Below are 19327 nucleotides of genomic sequence, written 5' to 3' on the forward strand. Positions count from 1 at the left end.
ACACTGAACAGCAGACACAGTTAGAGACTATAGCTGGTGAACACAGTGGAGCATTTAGCAGCTAAAGAGCCAAATATTTCCCTCAGGAGTTGGTGGAGACAAAAACAGAGCTAAAAGAATACTTAGACTCATCAGTCTGAATGAATGCTAATGTTGCTCTGTGTCTGCTGCATGAGTAAATAGGCCACTGTTAGCCAAAAAGTTCTCCATTTCAACCTAAAACGTTATGTTAGTGTTTACAGCTAACGAATCAGTTATGAACCCGATTCAACATCAACTCTACTTCATCCACACCTCAAATTCATAAACTAAATGGATTTGATCATTATGTGATATTACAAAATAACTTTAGTAGGCAGTAGTCAGATTAACAATACATGTATATTGGTTGTAGTGTCGAAACTGTTTTTTTCAAGGGCCAGTGTAGCAATTCGCCAGATTTTTTTTAGCAGAAATGGAATGTAATATTAACAACTATGTTTTGATTAGTGTTTAATCACCTGAAACTAAGAATCATTGTGTGTTTGTTAGCTTAGAATGAGCCCTATATCTACAGAGGGAGTGTTTTTTATTATTATTAGTGGGTCTCTTTATTAGTCCATGATGCACCGCCATGTTTCTACAGAAGCCCAGAATGGACAAACCAAAGACTGGCTCAAGAAAAGGCCTTTTGCATTTTTACATTACCTGAAGGCCACCGTAGTCAGGCTACAAAGTGCTAAACAGTGGTACCGCCAGATCTGACATCCGTTGCTCTAAACTTTAAAGTAAAATGATTATGGTATGGATGACCTCGGAGCGAGGCGAATGGTGTTATCACGGTTTTGCACTCAGCGGCTCACGTTACCGCTGTCGTGGAAACAGAGGAGTGAGCGGAGGGGTATTCAGTTGGTTGCAATCTGTAACCACACCGCTAGATGCCGCCGAATCCTACACACTGAATGATTAGTCAACCAACAGAAAACGAAAAAGGGCTACTCCAGTAAGGGAATTAATACTACACTCCAATGTAGTATCAATTCCCATAATGCAACTCAATTGCTTCTTTCTTTAGAATTACTCTGCCTGCTCAATACCCTCCATTTAATGAGTTTTAGGTCAAATATTAGCGGTCTCAAACTCTGAAATAATCTGTTTAATCGGATCCTTTTAATAACAATTTTCATAATTACTAAATAGATTGAGTCATTTATCAAGCTAACATATTTGCCGCTATTTGTTATGAGTGTAAATGAGACCTATTTGAATTGTGGGTTGCTTGTCCGACAAAACAAGCCAGGTTAATATGTCACCTTGGACTCCTGCAGGTTGTGATGGGTAGTATTACTATTTAGTGGCATTTTATAGGCAAAATCAATGAATCTTAACCAACAGATCAATTAAACATAATAATCATTTATTCCAGGCCTAATTGGTTCTATTTAATGTCCTAATTTATCAAAGAACAAAGAAAAACAAATCCCCAATGTGGCTCTAAAAGAACGAAGTAAAAACATAAGTAAACATTAAATATATATATATATATAACCGCATTTGGTGTACCACAGTACACCCCTCTCTCCACCTACACCTCACCAAAAAATAAAAGTCGCCAATTCTACATCGGGATGCACTCGGGGCTCCCACTGGCTCCAAACACAAGCTGCAGGTTCGGCTTATGAATGTTCAAATTGAAGGCACTCTGATTTGCATGGCTGAACATGGTGAGGCAGGGGAACAGGTCAGAGGGACTCTAGACACAAGCTTTTAGAGGGATGAGGCTGTGCCAGGCTGCACGGAGGTGAGGTGCTCATTGCACTGATGTGACCTCACACACAGCTTGAACAAAAGAGGAGCTAGAGGGCTCTGCTGAGATCACACACCGAACAGATAGCTGGATGTACAGTAAACATTGCAGAACATACAGCGACGACTAGGATTAATCATCAAAGTTAGGTATTAACGTTCATTAACACAAAGCCATTTCAAAGACAAGCCTTCAGCCAGCGGTAATGGCTAGTGTCATCAAGCGGCCTTCTATTTTTGCAGAGGGACTGTTTTATCATTGCACTTATCTGTCGGGATGCAAATGTACCGGACGATTGATCGGAGTGACCACAGAAGAAGACTTTACGCAATGGACAAAAACTGGTGACAAGACAAGGGTAAATTCAGAAGGTGGTGCTCACTCTAACTCTTTTTTTCTCCCTCTCTCATTCTGTCTCTCTCTGGCTCTTTAAACCATTCCATCTTTATAGCTGAGCCAATCAATGGCAAACCAGTGTCTATTGTCTGTTCTGTGCTCAGGCCACTGCCCTCCTCCAGCTCCCCCCATTACAGAAATGTTTCTTCCCATCAGTGCCTTTACTTATCACTTCCCGGGTGACATTGAACTTCCTATGCCCCGGCCGCCGAGACACATCTCTGAACTCACACAATTACTCTTCATTCCCACTAACAATTTAGTAATGAAGTATTGATTTCCAGATTCCTCTCTTATGGATGATATTAGATTTTGTTTGATAAACTGTGCCTGGGCCTCTAATCTGCACGGTCCCTTTCCCCACTGTCTGTAAAACAAAGTGCCACTGGAGAGATAATGACCGGGGAACATCGATGAACTCATTTCATCAATTTGTAACACTTGACAATGAAAAAGGGCAGGCATTTTTCAAGCAGCAATGTCAAAGTTTATTGCTCTGGGTACGGTCTTATTGGAAGCCAGACATCTTGAGCAGCGTTCAGCTCTAATTTATGGGCCCCAGTGTGCCAGTTACTTTTAAAGGAAATGTTTGGATACTGGGAGGATATTAGTGTTGCACCTGGGTTGTCTGATTTCCAGGGCCACCAGGGATTCATGTGTCATGTTAGACAATACAAAAACAGGAGAGGTGGGGCTGAGACTCTGGCTATTTGCAATGCAAGAAAATGTGGTTTAGGGCATGAATCATGCCGAGATGTTACATGCAAGTCAGACATGCACTGACGTAAGAGCCACATTAATGTTTGAGTTTCCATGTGTTCTGGAAAAACGGTGTTCGCAGAACAACAAATGCATCTTTTGTGAGAAAAAACAAATCGATAAAAGTTAAAATGATATCTTTATTCATTTAAACCAAGCAGGTTATGGTATTTATTCCATCAAAAAATACGGTGCAGACTTCACTAATTGGAAATGAATATGAACTAGTCCAAGTGTTTCGTAATTCAGGTTTAGGTTCAAGGAAATCTCTTTGATAAAGTAGGTTAAATAAGTCTGACTTCAGTTACCATGGATGCTTATTGCTCCAGACTAGTCTGGTCACTTTAGTCTTCAGGCTTGGCTTCGCCACATTGTTGCATTGTGAAACATGAGCCAAAGTGTCACATTTTGACATGGGCTGCACTCACTGTATGTTGTACTTATCGAGCCTCATATCTTTATTAGCCTCTACACAGTATCCAAGTCAACATACTGTGCATTCAGAAAGCATTCAGACCCTGGCACAGTTTCTTTTTTTATGTTGTAGCCTTATGCTAAATCAAATCAATCTACACTCAATACCCAATAATGACAAAGAGAAAACAGGATTTTCACAAAAATAAAAAAAACTGAAATATCACATTGACATGAGTGTTCAGAACCTTTGCTTTGACACTTGACATTTAGCTCAGGTGCCTCCCATTTCTCTTGATCATCTTTGAGACTTTGCTACACCTTGATTGGAATCCACCTGCGCTAAATTCAAGTGATTGGACATGATTTGGAAAGGCACACACCTGTCTGTACAAAAAACAAAGAACTGCCTGCAGAGAGAGAGACAGGATTGTGTCGAGGCACAGATCTGGGAACGGCTACAGAAACATTTCTGCTGCATTGAAAGGTTCCCAAGAGCACAGTGGCTTCCATAATTCTTAAACAGAAGAAGTGTACAACAACCGGGGCCCTTTCTTGAGCTGAGTCTAGCAAAATGTGAAAAAAAGTAAAGGGGTCTGAATACTTTTTGCATTTAGAATAATGGTAATAAAGAACTCATGGCAGTATCTTTATGTAGCATTTCTTACACTTATTCTCTCTTTAAATGTCAAAAATTAAAGCGGCAAACAGGAAAATCCACTTATTAAACAGTAGTTTTGCCTTATAGATGCTGTTATGTTACTACAAACCAAAAAGAAAACTCCAAATGAGAACTTTATTTTCAAGAGAAATACAATTTTCCGGCTTGGCTCCACACTGAAATAGCATCACCTATTGAGTTGATGTGGCTGGAGTTGTGTTTCTTGCATGGCTTGATTGGATGGTTTGCCATGGAATTTGGTGCAGGCCTTCAAGCCCCCTTCATGATGAATTAGTTAGTTGCTTTCTCGAGTTCCTCATTTTTCATCTAGTGCTATCATCAGGTCAAAATTAAATTGTATCCATCTTGGTTTATGACCAGATAGGCTTACCTGCAAAACCGATGACATTCAGCCTCTGCTGTACTTTGTTTTCAGTGCTAACTAGCACATGTTATTCTGCTAACAAACTAAACTAAGACTGTGAACATGGTAAAACGTGGCCAAACGGTGGAATTACACTTTTTTAGGTGTGTCAACTTCCCAGTACAAACACACGAATAGTCCGATTAAATCATTAGTTTCAAGGAAACGAATATTTTCCTTCCTCCTTTGATGTAAATGAGCATGAAAACGAGGCTGGGCCGGGGACTGGGAGGCGGGGTTAAAGGAAACACTTGTGCTGATGCTCTAGGGATGCAAAATATCACCAGAAGATCTGGCTAATTTTATCAGAATTTTATAATCGGAAGTCAAACATTCTTTGCTTCATGCGCCATTGAGCAACTTTCATAGGAATGAGTGGGGCACCGCCTCCAACGCTGTATCCAGTTCTCTTTACACATCCAAGGTTGCAATGTTTGCATTTAGCAGAAAGCCCCACCGTGCCTAAGCACAGCCTCACAGAGCCGCTAGTATGACTGTAGACTCTAGGCCGTCCTAAGCCAGACTATTATTAGCCTGATCTCATCAGCTCTGGGTCCCGGGTTGGGTTTATAAAAACAGTCTAATCCTGGTTTAGTTTCTTAGGTTTATTTAAGACAGGCTTTTCACAATAAAAGTGTAAACCTTTACAGTTCATCACATTTCCTCCAGGTGATGCTCAGCTGCTTGCCCTTTGCAAAACCAAAAAGTTCGAACCAATGTTTGAATGAGTGAACAAATCTTGCAGAATTGTTGTATTTAGATTAGTTTAAATATCACAGAGACAACTTAAAATAAATCATCCAACCATTTTGTATTTTAGCATTACATGTATGTGGTGCATCTCCGTATGCTCAATTACCCTAGCACTGTTTTCTTTACGTGTGCTCCTGCGCAGACAATTTATCTGGAGCAAAGTCAAATCATTTATTTCCCCTCATTCATCCTGATAGAATGAGAGACCCGAGGAACAACAGCCAATTTAGACTGAAAATCCCAGTTCAACTCGGGGTAATCTGATTTCTCTGCTCCCCAGAAATCTACATGTATAGTGCTTATCAACTGGATTACTGGCAGGTAGGAAGAATAACTCAATTTGAGGTTACTTGTTTCTCTGTGTGTAGTATTCAGTGTCACAATGCGTTAGAAGAGGAGGGCTATTGCTTTGTGGAATGGATGCGTAACTTCTTCGCTCCTCCTTTCCAAGATCTGGCTTCCCATTCATTCTTATGTTGTTGTTTCTGCATTGCACCAGCACATAGAAAAACAAAGTGATCAAATGTAAAAGTACTGCAATCAGATAATGGCTTCAAGGGATGCATTTAAAAGGAGACTGCAGGCCTGAGCACCCCCATGTCTTTCTTTTTTTTTTAAATGGGACACTGTTTGTCTTCTTACCAGACATGTGGTGGAAGGGTTTCCTGCAGTGGTGACACCTACTGTATGTTGTCCCACTCTGATCCCGGCAAAGAAGGTTCCTCCCAGACTCTCTGTATGCGGATATAATACAGGGTCAAGTATGGGTTGTGGTAACGGATGACCACCGTTCACGTACCCTCATCACCACAGAGGTCAATACCCCTGGAACAAGAGCAGCACTCCCTCCAAGGTGATTATTGATAAAGGATGGCACGCCAATGTAGACACAGGAGAAATTATACTCTGGGGCCAATCACTGCGCTTCTCTTGTTTCTGGAGACGAGACCTTGCTTAATGTATAAATACTGTGGTGGGACACTATTCCCATACCGATTGAGTGACTATAAAAGAAACGGAGTGGAAACCATCAGGGATGCAGGGAGCCATGTCAGTTTCCTTTAGACACAGTCCTCTTAATATCTTTTAAAGGAAACAATCATCTTTCCTGATGAACCAAAATGTCCTGTAGCAGCCAAGGTCAAATACACCGAGCCCACATAGACGCACACAGACACACAACTACAGTAAATGCATCATGTGTTCAACTGTGCATTATGTTCTCTCATTTGGCCCTTAGTCCACTGTAGGGGAGGTTTCGATCTCAAGGTGCTGAAAGGCAGATGCTCCGAATGTGTTTCACATAAAAGTGGTGGCTAGATATATCACATTAACATCTTAATACAACCCACAGGCAGCTCTGTTTGAATCCGGAACAAGACTGTTTGTATTCGTAATCACATCTGCAGACTGGAGAGTCAATTTACTCTCCAATCTAGAATTTGTTGGCAGCATTCACACAATGAATAAATGGTTTCTAACATACAGTAATGTAGTTGTAAACAAATATAACAACATTTTTAAGTGTTTAATGGTGTGTTTGTTCTTTGCTATGAGGCATTCATAACCGGCTACTAAACAGTTAATGAATGTTTGATTAAAAAAAACAACTATAACTTTTAATCACATCTATAAACTGTTTTAAACTTCCCTTTGAGAGATTGTGCACAAGCAACAATTAATACAACTGTGACAAATGTATATTATTAAAAGTCAAAATATAGATATATGACAATTGGTTATTCATGAATTCATAACAATTTTAAAATGTTTATTTTTAGCTCACTTTTCATGGCAATAAATACTCAAGTATGTTTGCCAAACATTGATAAGTATTAACCGGATGAATGTACTCACGTGAATAACCATCATACAATTATTGTGTATAAGATGCATATTCAAAAAAAGCATATCTTGGAGAAACTTTCATGTCCAGTTGCACAAAAGTAAATTGCCGTTAACATTTTAGAAGCATTTGTCATCATTAAAAACATAAAAACATTTTACTTAAGGAATAAATAGTTGACAATTTAAGATTATCCTTTATTAGTCCCACAGCGGGGAAATTAACTTTGTTAATACAGCATTACTATTTATTCGTGGATGGATACGGTTTTCTGAATAATGATAATTCGGTTGAGTTAACCGATCTTTTAACACAAGTCCATGTTTCAGTTTTGCAACTGTTTCTCAGCAAAGTTATCCAGATCAGTCAGTCAACCTGCTGCGTGTAACAGATTATAATTATAATTAGCTGAAATTACACACTGATTGTGTTGCATAGATATTCAATGTCCAACAACATAGCACGTTGCTATTTTAAATAAGGAAGGGTGAGTGGGTGGGTGGATGCACATCATCAGATTAAGGTTTTAATTGTTCATATATGAATATTTAAATAAAAGACAACTACAATTTACAACAATTTAATAGTGTTTATTAAACAATGTTATCAATAGCAATTACAAGATATTAGCTCATCACAATATTACATTGTGTCATAGAGCGTTTATTAACTGTTTGTAAACAGCAGGTTTAAAACTGAATATGTATGATTGTATGCTTACAACTACTGTGTTATCAAACATTCATTAACTGATAATACACCAGTTATGGATGCTTATTAGGTGCATATTAGGGATTATAATGGTGACAAATATATTTATCAACCAAAAAATGTCTTTGTTTGATTACAACTACACTATAATGTGTTATAAGCTATTTATTAATTGTTTATATACTGCTTATGAATGTTAAATAGATGAATAAAAATAGAGCAATGCTAAGCAGTGGCGTGAGTGCAGCACAAACAGAAAAATTGCTTATGTAATTTGGACCATAATACTTTCTTATAGACAATCTAATGGATAATGAATATGTCTTGAAAAGCATCTTATCATTGGTAATAGATACACTGTTTTCCATATAGCTGCAAAAAAGCAAATAGATAATGTCTTCGGTGACATTGCACATACTCGCTGCACTGTATCTTGTTGATTAGACTGTAAAATGAGGAAACTCAGGAAAAAAAACAGTTGCTTAGGAGGTGCCATGTCCTACCAATCACTCTCCCCTTCTAAAGGGGCTCCAATGGCACCTGAGGGGGAATCTCATGGCTGTCATCCCAGAAAGCCTGCCGCACTGATGCCTGCTTACCATCTGCTCCCCATATGAGCAAAAACAGGCAATTGTCTCAGAGAAGGCACCTCAATCACACTGTCATTGAACTAATATACTTAAACATGTTTTTCGGTTAGGTTTGGACAACATCTTGGTAAAAATCTGCAACGCTGGAAGTCCCCATTTGGCTCGTGGAGATAGCCGCAAATGATTGTGTGTGCATGCGGTGTAGGTCGAGTGTGTTTGAAATGTATATCACAGCCCTGCCCTGTCTCAGCATGGACTTGGCATCTGACAGTGAAAAAAGCAGAACAGTGGGACCCTGTCAGTGTTACACTTCCTGTAAATAACCCCTCCATGCCTTTGGTTTTATCATTCCGTGCAAATGATTCCAGGCCCCTCCAGAGTCGACGAGAAATAGCATTATTTTATGGCATGGAAAAAAGAGGAGATAAAAAGAGGAGCCGGGGAGAGAAAAAGGGAGATGGGGCTAAAAAAGGTCCTTCAGGGAACATGGTGTAAATGAAGTTCCAGGAATGACACAGGCGAGCAATGAGGCGTGGATGGAAAATATACGCTGCACATCATCGGATAGAGATGCCAGTGAAAATGGCTTCATTGAAGTGTCAGCCCTCATCCATCAATCAATCATCCGCAAGAAACAATAACGCTGCGGCGATGGGGCAGCTTTTATGGGGCTTACTCATGGGTATCGGAAACAGCACTTAAGTATAGTTCTGACACTGGGAGAAAAACAGAGGTGAGGTGCTCGGCTTATTCCACATGCAGGTAGAGTAGATGGGGGGGGGGGGCTAAGTATACAGTGCCCCCCCCCCCCCCCCATAGCAGAGGAGTTCTGGACAGAGGAGTCTTTATCTCCACAACAGCAGTGGATTCCACCTTTTGTAACATCTTTGTTGTTAAAGCCTCATATTGACAATGACACAATAGTCTACAGCCTTGCTAGCAACTCTGTAAGGCTTATTAACTCAGGCCCAGTCGTGCTTTGAGCTAACATCAGCATGCTAACATGCTCACAGTAACAATGCTAGCATGCACAGAAATGTTTATCACCATCTTAGTTGGGCGTATTTGCATGCTAACATTTTTCTCTAACACAAAGTACAGCTGAGCATGATGGGATTGTTATTCCTCTGGGGACCATGCACGTCTGTACAAAGTTGCATGGCAATCCATCCAATAGTTATTGAGATATGTTTGTCTGCATCAAAGTCGAGCAGCCGTAATGATAGTGTGGCTAAAATAGATTTGTAGAATACTACAGTCGCCTATGTCTTGAACTAAAAATGTTATCTTTGCATCTATTTTACATTATTGTCTTTTAGTTTCCCTTCAGTCCACTTTCACGGGTTGTTCCGCTGTTAAAGTTGTATGCTACGATGTCGAGTTATAAGCCTATCTATAATAGACAATCATTATTTGTCGTTTTACTTACAAATAACCTCAACAGACCAAAAGCATGGAGGTAGAGCAACACATTCCTAAAGGCTTCAATATGTTCAGCACTCTCCCAACATAAAAATAAACAAAAAATGCTAAATGGTCCAACAGTCACTTTTGCTGTATGTGAGCCTTTTGATTTCCCCAAACCAAGTCTCTTGATGGCTCCTCGGCAACATGAAACATGACACGTCATCCATTATTCTGTACATGTGCCTTGCTATCTCAGCCCGCTCCATATGGCCCCTGTTGTCTCCAGACACCCAAATCCCTTTCCTTAGGCCAGGGGCTGTTTTTGTGGGAACCATTACATTGCTCCTCTTCCTCAGAGGAATGGGGTGACGATGATGAGCAATCACAGCCAGAGCAGACTTTCTGCCTCAAATTCTGACAGGATATTCAACAATTGACCGTATCCGCTTTTGCTGGCCCAATTGCTAATTCATGCAAGTTGACAATCTGGAGGCAACAATTATGAGTGATGAAAGGACTGAAAATAAGAGGAGAGAGCACTTAAGGGGAAGGAGAAAAACATGAAGTTTACTTTACAGGGAGAGGGGGAGGTAGGAGATTTGATAGTCTACTGGAGGAAAAGAGGGTGGAATTGCTAAACACAGTCACAGATGTATCCACAACCTCCTCCAAAACCAAACACACTGAACAGATGAATGGATGGCAATGCAAGCATAAAATGCCATTCGTGTATTGAGTTGTGCACTAAAATGGCTGCTGTCGGAATCACACAAAATCTAATGTGATGAAAGAAGCTTGACAAGGAGCTGTGAAGACCTCAGGTGGTTTATGCCAAAGCATTTTGAGAAAAAAAAATAAAAATTCCCATGTGAATTTGCATGAAACATCTCAGGTTGATCTCTGGTTGATCTCTGTGCATAATTGGCAATGAGGCATGGTATTGGGGAATACACATTTCAAGATGTAGGAAAATAAATACAGTTCTAATTAGATCTATAAAATCTGTTTTCCGTAACTTGCAGAGAAAGAAATTGCTTGAGAGATGCACAGTGTTGATTTTTTTTTACATTACTGTATCAAATCAATAATGACTGTAGGTCTCTTTAAGCCCAGCAATGATGCACTTTGATGAAAGGAAGGCCTGCAGTGCCATTCATCTGCAAGGAACAGAAACGTAGGTGAAGGTCAGGCCACATCTTTCTGGCAGCAATACACATATTTGAATGTTTCTTGAGGCCCCCCAAATTACAGAGAAAAACATAGAGAACAAGAAGTAAACAGAGTGAAAATTCAAAGTGTATCTTTGCCTATTACAGGGACTTTTGACATGAGAGCCCTTGCAGCATTTTGGACACGGGGACCGAGAGTAGCGCGATGCATGTCATAAGCTGTTGTCGACTTGCGTTCTCTGCCATGCCTTTGCACTAAGTTTGCCATAGTGTGGGGGGAACATGAGGGTGATGCTAAGTGAAATGCTCATTTTGCGTTTGTGATTACCAAGGCCCATGGGCGATATGCACTAATGTGAGCTAATGCAATAGATTACACAGTGCTGGCCCAGGGGAACAGACAGCAAACAGATGTGGTCTACTCAAAAGGGGAGGAAGGGGGGGGGTGGAAATCAAAGTTTAAAGTGTTCAATGTGCTGAAGATTGTCCCTTGCAATTTGTTGTTTACAGAATGCACCGCCGCGATAGGTTCTGTCAGTCTTCTCTGTTTATAGATGTGAGGGAATTCAACAATAGTGTGCTCATGTCTTGGAGAGGATGTGACCAAACTTCTCTCAGAAAGCTTTATTCTTCAAGGAGTAGATGCCCACTGAATCACAAAGCAGGTGTGTTGCCTTTGACTGCCAACAGGTAACACCTGTATGACATCACCAATTAGGGCGTGGCCACAGGCGCAGCATTCAGTATGCAACTTGCAAAGCAAAGAGAGCAGAACAAGCAGGGTTTTTTTTGTTTTTGTTGTCCTGTATGGAGAAGTGTACTTCTTCAAATGAAGAGTGATGTGTGTAATTTACTCCGCTCAGTATCAAGGCTAATGAATACTCCTGTATTTTGAATTATAGTTTTGTAATTCCATTCCCAACCTGGCCACAGTGATGTGACTTATAACTGTGCTACATATGTAGGTCTGCTATTCAGACTGAACATACAAGGCTTTGAAACCAGAATCTGACATGGCTCTGATCTAGACTTTGTAAATACTGCCCTCTAGTGGGCAATGTGGGTCATTGATGGGGAAAATGCATTAATCACCATATATTCTTTAGTCTAGCGTAAATTATTGCAGACATTTTCCATTTTTGGGGACTTGACACCAGGTTTTTTTCTCGTTAGGAACTGAAGATACTGGAGCATTACTCTGAAAAACATGTTACTGCCACAGCATCCATATTGATAGGACTGAAATCTTAACTCAAAAGCTAGAAAAGGTGGCTGTGTAAAAACAATCCAATTCTGAATTGATCTAAATCAGATACAGACTAGTCTGTAGTCAGCAATTAAAGCGGCCATTGCAGGGTTTACCCTGGGAGCAGGTTAAAGGTCAAGGAACCACCACCTCTCTTTGTCTTTTTCTTTAATAACTGTTAATGTATAAATGCTGTCTATAGAAGCAAAACTGTGTACAGTGTAGATGTATGCGCTATGCATATTAGAGGTATGATACAACCATAAAATCACTTCTTTGACGATTCAATAAGCATTTCAGCTCCAGGTGCGTGTAACCTCTACACCTGGGAGATGTCCAAATTAAAGACAGGTTTGTCAAATCAACCGGTACCAATTTGAGTTTATTTAAGTCCCTCAACCTGCAGCTACATCTCTGTTCTGTACCGAGTACACTGTGGGTGGCCAGAGGCCCATCAGTGAGGTGACACACAACACGCAGCTTTTCGTCTCACTTTATTATTGAAACGTGTCATACAAATCTCAAACAATATTTTCATTTTTTTTACATAAAGTACACCAGTAATGTGAATACCCCCCAAAAAAAGAAAGAAATAACTTAACCCAAGCCTTTCAAAAGTGGCAAAAACACTCAACGACACAACAGACTAAATGGCTCATTAATGCGTTAACCTGAGACTTCGTTCACAGTGTGTAATTAATCAAGCCATTAAATCAACATAGCTGCTTCTGTATTTTTTTTTTCTCCAAAACTACACAGTGATGACCAGCCGGGACCGACTGCTGCCACGTGAAACTAAATAACACTTCCAAGACTGCATAGTGAAGCAAACCTCCTGAAAAGTGACTAAATGTGCAGTCTAAAATAATACAGCACGGCCATTTAATACACAAACAGAACTTGTGAAATTTGGTGCCGCTTATGGATTTGAGGCACCACTAAAGCAGATGATAGCCATTTGCCATTTCAAAAGTTGTGTTGCGTTTTAAAACCCGGGCTCGTCAATACCAAGCGTGTCAAAGAACTCCTCAACCCACACTGTGTTACAGTCAATCATGTGCCACAGGTCGATAGGGCCTCAACAGCAGTTGGATCTGTACCTCATGAGTCTGTGTTTTATGTGGTGCCTGACAAATACACATGTCCGTCTAGTTATACCACAAAAACACATCCGTCTCTAGTCGATAAGACAACTAGGTGCAGAGGCTCGGCTGACACGAGGGCTACAGCAGCTTTACAAAAATAACAGCGTCGAGCGCACAACGCGAGGTAGACCACTTCAACATACACAGGACGCGTTACTGTGGCCCGTTTGTGAACCACTGGGCCGAAGCCTTTAAGTTATTAAAACAGAAAATCCCCAACCTTCAGTGCCTTGGAAAAGGGAGGGTGGGGGGGGATGGGGGAATAGACTAGTGCTTAATTACTGCCTGGACATAAACAGTACGTGAACAAAGCAGCAATTTCTCACACAAATTATATTTCTTACGTTTTTTTATATCATTTCTATGTACTGAAAGCTGACAGATATATTTATGTTATCCCACATACAAAGTGTACCGTTATGTCACAGACACTTACAGATATCTGAACATTAGTGTGGGTCATATACGGATCAAGCAACAGTTGTGAATGGAAACAAATATCACAGTGCACACCGGTGGAATAGCCTTTTCAAAAAGAGAGACGATCTGCACTTTTTCATTCAAAAAATAAATGTACAATAAAGGCCTCAGCCATGAAATGTCTATGCAACACAATTTCCCCCCTGTTGAAAAATAATTAAATTAGGGGAACCTAGACATTTTGAGCACGAGACGTCTCTCTTTAATCTGTATATTGAACAAATTCTCCAAAAAGTTAATGGAAAAAATAATGGAGCAGTACAGTTCAAATCTAGAGAGAAGAAAAATATACTTTTTTTAATGTTTTCAAGTATGACTTGATTGATTTATATCAAGCACCAGGTGAGATATTCGGGTCCGGGTTTGAAAATCAGAAAAAAAAAAAACAGGAAGCTCTAATTGTGTGTACTTCCCAAAATATCTTTCAACCTTTTACCTTGGTGCCACTTTAGGTACTTTTGTCAGTGGTCCCATAGCGTTGAGAATTAGGGAAAGGGCCCGACGGGTCTCTCCTCTGATGGTTGGACAGAGTGGGTAAGTGTTGGTACAGCGCGCTTCTGCCCCCTGAGAAAACACCTTTCATGTTAACTCCACAAACTGCTAGGATATGCACCTCTATATGAACCTCTGCTGAACCTAATACATACCTGCTCTTGGGTTGGCCAGTCCTCCATGACTGGGGTTGGCTGGTGAGCCGTGATAGAGAGACGCCAGGTCACTGGGTGTGTAGGAGCGCAGAAGGTCCATCATGCTCCACTCAGCGTCCAGGCCTCCCCCGATGGCCACAGACGACGTCTTCAAAGAACCCAAGGTGTCAGAAACTGTGGATGGAGCGGACATTTGCGGCGCGGTTTTCACACTCCTCCCCGAGATGAGCAGCCTGTTGGACACGTTCCCCGCTGGTCCTCTGAAGCCGGGCTTCTCACCGGTGTCAGCCTCCCGGCCTCTAGGTACCGCGTACTTCAACCTCTTGCTGGAAGGCTCACCAAAATCCATCTGGGGGAGGCTCCCAAATCGGCTCGACAGGCACAGCCGGGCAGCATCCGCGTGCCAAAGGACGCCGCTTCTCGCCGGGTAACTCCTCTCACCGATTCCCACTCTGTCTGGGGGGGCCGGTCGGTCCATGGCATACTTGATCACCGCGTCGGATTTCCTCATGAGCTCCGTGTACCTGGAGGATTCTTGACTGGGATGCGTGTTGACGCCATGCGTGTTGACGCTATGCGTGCGACGCTGGGTCTCTTCGACAACCTCGTGCGCGGGTGCATGGATGGGGGGCCGCTTCGGGGCATGCGGGGGTTTAATGGGCGTGTTTTCTTGTGGTTTTGCGGGTTGGGGGGGCGGGGACTTGGTTCGGCGAGGGTGGCACCGGTCAATCATCGGAAGTGGAGTGACGTCTTTCCCTTCGAGCGCAGGGGGGCAACCTGTGTAACGTTTGTCTTTCAAACTGCCGAATCCGTTCTTTCTTGTCCCGTCTGACTTGTCTTTATGAGTGAGCTTTTTGTGCATTATCAGAACCTCTGGGTACATGGTTTTATAAGCACAAAACGAACAGCCAATTGGAATTAATGCATTTCTGGGTTCCGCACTGGCGGGGATGGAGAGAGACACTTTTAAGGACAGGTTTAATGGGGCCTCGGAGTTCTCGTCTTTTATCTCTTTCCTTTCCATCTTCAGGTTAACAGGTTTGGGGCACTTTACGACTACATGCTCAGTCAGGGAGTAAGCAGACGTGGCAATTAATTTCTCATACTCGCCGCTCATCTGTACGAGCGGCTTGCCGAGCTTGCTACTACCTCTGCTGTCCTCTGGTGTTCCATTGGTACAGGATCTGGTTCCAGGAACCCAGAGTTTGGATCTATTTGGAGCAGGATTGTCGTCGTCGTGTTTTCTGTCGTTTGGAGAGGGCATCGAAGGCCCGGGTCTGCTGGGAATGTCGACGAAAGGCTTGTCCTTGTGACGGCGATCCAGGTGATATTTCAGCGAAGTCTTCTGGGCTGCGGCGTAGTCGCAGTAAGCACACTTGAACGGTTTCTCACCTGAAACCAGCAAAACGGTACAGTTAAGCATATGCGCAGTTTAAAATACAAGCCACAGCACACAGTCTCGTATTCATGAATGATTCATTCAAGCCAAACGTGTTGGATATACCTGTGTGGGTCCTCAGATGAACTGTGAGGTAATAGCTGGATCGGAACGATTTGCCACAGTAACTGCAGGCTTTTGATCGGACTTTGGATCGATCAAAACCATCTTCACCTTTTTCGAAAAGACACAAATACATAAATGAATACACAGAAAGGAAAAGGACAAAATATAAAGCACAAAAAAGGCAGGTGTTATCCTCCCTCCCATCAGCAGAGGGAGCACTTGGTAACAGAGGGGTGGTTTTTACATCACCACTAAGACCGCGTGTGAGTGAAACATGAAAGTTACCTGGACCCAGGTTCTCCGTCAGCGCCGCTTCCTCCAAGCCCTCCTCGCAGCCCTCCTCCGCGTGCTCCAGGGAGCCGGCTCTGGACAACTTCCCATCCACGGAGAACGTTGGACTCTCTCCGCCACCTCTCTCGCGCTTGTGGACCCTGGAGTGGAGCACTAACTGGTGGTAGGTCCTGAAGGTCCTCTGGCATTCCTCGCAAGTGGTTGGCCTTTCCTTGACTTTACTTTTCTGCATTAGAGACCTGCGTGGCGGGGCCGCGTTCTCTACGACGGTCTGCTGCTGAGACCGGGGCTCTCTCCCGAGGACCCCTTTCGGAGCTTTGTCTCCTTGCCCCTCAGACCAGATGTGAGTCAACTCCTCCTTATCGGAGCCGCATTCTTCATTATCTGTGCTGGCTTCCTGGCCAATGTCTTTAATATTATTCGGACCGACTGCTAATTTGCCCTTCGTAGCGAGTTGCCAGGCCTGATATGTGTTGAAGGGATCCAGCTGGGGAATCCATTTTGATGACCTCTCATGTTGCAAGCCATTTCCTGTCGGAGGTTTAGCCATAAGGTTTAGACTGTGAAGAAATGTTTCCTGCTTGGCAAGGGATTCGGTAGTGACGTCCATTTTCTCCTCGTCTTTATCTTTGCACGACTCCGCCTCTCGATTATGTACTTTGCTGTGTTCCGCCAGGCTGTCGTGGTCAGGGAAGAAAAACCCACACACCATGCACATTTTGTAAACAGTGACTACTGGTTCTGGAGCAAGGTCTTGGACGACGCCATTGACCGTGACCGGGCTCTCCAGATCCTGCTGGGCTTTGCTCTTCGCTCCTGGTTTAACGTGCATTTTCATGTGGTTCTTGAGGAACCACGGCTCTCTAAACCGCCGTCCGCAGACGTTGCAGCAGTAAGTGAAGTAGTCCTTGTGCTTCCTCGTGTGGGTCTCCAGCTCCGTGGCATCTTGTGACACTTGACCACACACAATGCAGCTGTGGACCTCTTCTTTGTCGGTGGGGAATGTGCTCGGTTTGGGCCAGGGTCGCTCCCCCGGGATCCGGAATTCTGCCTCAACTCGGAGCACGGCGGGCTCAAAGAAAGTAGTGGGGTGCTGCGTTAATACGTGGGGTCCTAGCTCATCCTGATGAGTGAAAGTCTGATCACAGAACATGCACGATAGTGGTACGCTTCCTCCCGATTGCAACATGGCCTTTTCTGAGTAAATGGTGTGCGGTGTCATGCTACAGCCGGGTCCTGGTACGCTTGCATTGTTACCAATCAGAATATCTTGGGCAAGTCCATCTGGGCTCTCCACAAACGGTGGCAGCGAGTGAGTCGGCATTGTCCTCTGAAGGTGGAACATCAACAACAATGCTGTACACTCTGTCCAGATTAGGAACCTGGAAACAGTGGGAAAAGGGTTTTTTAGAGTTTGCTGAATGTTAGAAACAGGATCAGGTAGCTGTTACCTAACTTGAGATACAAATCTGTTAAAAACACACCACACAGAAAACAGGAAATGTATCTTTTTTTAGCAATTCAACTGCACAGACAACTCATTTCCTCTCTGTACGGGCCATTAATAAAACATAGACAATAAACTGTTTTTCTTACTCAGCATTATTTTTCTTATAAATCTTAGTTTGTGTGAATCTGAACGCAAAGGTTCATACTGTCATTCCAGCTCACATTTAAATGTGTGTTTGTTCAAAACAAACTGAATTTGTAAGCTACATTGTTTACAGTAACAGTCAATATTAAAAAAAACTCACGGCAGTTGAATAGAAATCATTAAAATACCACAACATTAAACGATTACTGTAACATTCAGCATTCTTCTGGGCACAATAACCGTTTAACTTCACCGCCATCTTGTTTCAAAGATCACACCGAAAGTCTCAAGACTGTTACATGGACTTTGTTTGATAGGCACTAACAATAGACAGCCGACACCTAACATATAAACCTGTTTGATGTTATACTGGCCTACAATCCTCAGCTGACTCGCTGACTCACATGTCCCACAGTTGAATGCGATGCTCCAGACATATACCGGTTTTGTTTTACTTTTCTTTTGTGACCACTGGGACTACCTCTCAGTATGAATGTATAATAGAATAAACTATCACGCTGTTAGTTTGATTGGCACAAGGGTGGAGTGACTGGACCAGCAAGTTCAAAGGCTTACGGCTCATATAAATGAAAGACTGACAACCAAGCATATTGCTTCTGTGACAAGAAGCAATTCTTTTGTTTGTTTTTTACATTTACCCAAATACATTATAGTGTTACGGCTGAGCAATGTAGTTGATAAGAAGTTATTCCCCCCAATAATATAACCCACTTCTACTACTTATTGCTCAACTTTGCTTTAATTAGCATGTCTTAATGAACTTTATTTAATCCAGGTGAGCACATGCAACTGCCGATAATGAGCCAGTGTGCTTCGTTTGCTTTGTGTGAGGCAGCGTTAACGTTAGCCACTTTGGTATTCAAGCGCAGCTCTCTTTACAATTAACGTTAGTTTGCACGTGAGGTGTGAGGTTGGGGGGGCTGCTCAGAGTTGTAGTTTCATTAACTTCACCAAAAGTCAATGCGGCTCTTTAAACGGAGTGGTTATTACATTGCTATCTGTGTATAATAAGCACAGCACGAGGAATTGGGGTGTTACTTCTCAACAATCATATCGTGTTTGCTGGCGTTAAACCGATGGTTTCAAATCATACGAGTCATTTAAGTAACGTTACATGAACTCAACTACAAACACACGTTCCGAGAGCGATAACGTTCATTTCGTGGCAACAGATTGCTTCAGACAATAACCACACGGTCATGTGTGTACTTACGTTGCTGCTTATTGATTTGTTGGAACGCCGGATTAAAGTAAAGTAACTTTAACAACACGGTAACGTTAACTCCTTTAAGTCCACATTTCTAACGACACCAACGTTAGCTTTAACTCGCACGTTCTGTTGTCTCGACTTCGACCAAACTGTAGAAACTCACCAAACAATACCTTCCAACTGAGGGTTTCCGGATTATTAATGACACTGATACTACGGGCGAGCGAAGCAGTGTGTGTTGAGTTGCTTCTTCATTTCGCACACGCACACGCA

At 42.3% G+C, this 19327-nt stretch overlaps 1 protein-coding gene across 2 annotated transcripts; it reads right to left on the reverse strand.

Annotated features, from left to right (window-relative positions):
* Positions 1–10779: 10779 nt before the first annotated feature.
* Positions 10780–19303, reverse strand: znf217 (zinc finger protein 217). Of its 2 annotated transcripts, XM_079170203.1 has the most exons (6): positions 19218–19303; positions 16224–17611; positions 15939–16046; positions 14435–15826; positions 14224–14351; positions 10780–10904 (listed from the first exon to the last, which is right to left on the reverse strand). In XM_079170203.1, the coding sequence occupies exons 2-5, from the start codon at positions 17572–17574 to the stop codon at positions 14236–14238; spliced, it is 2967 nt and encodes a 988-aa protein (XP_079026329.1). In that variant the 5' UTR covers positions 17575–17611; positions 19218–19303; the 3' UTR covers positions 10780–10904; positions 14224–14235. The 2 variants fall into 2 exon arrangements, with proteins under 2 accessions (XP_079026329.1, XP_079026328.1); XM_079170202.1 differs by lacking the exon at positions 10780–10904 and having other exon boundaries at positions 12678–14351.
* Between the last annotated feature and the right edge of the window lie 24 nt (positions 19304–19327).

This window comes from Pholis gunnellus (genome assembly GCF_910591455.1).
Source record: "Pholis gunnellus genome assembly, chromosome: 2".
Classification (NCBI taxonomy): Eukaryota; Metazoa; Chordata; class Actinopteri; order Perciformes; family Pholidae; genus Pholis; species Pholis gunnellus.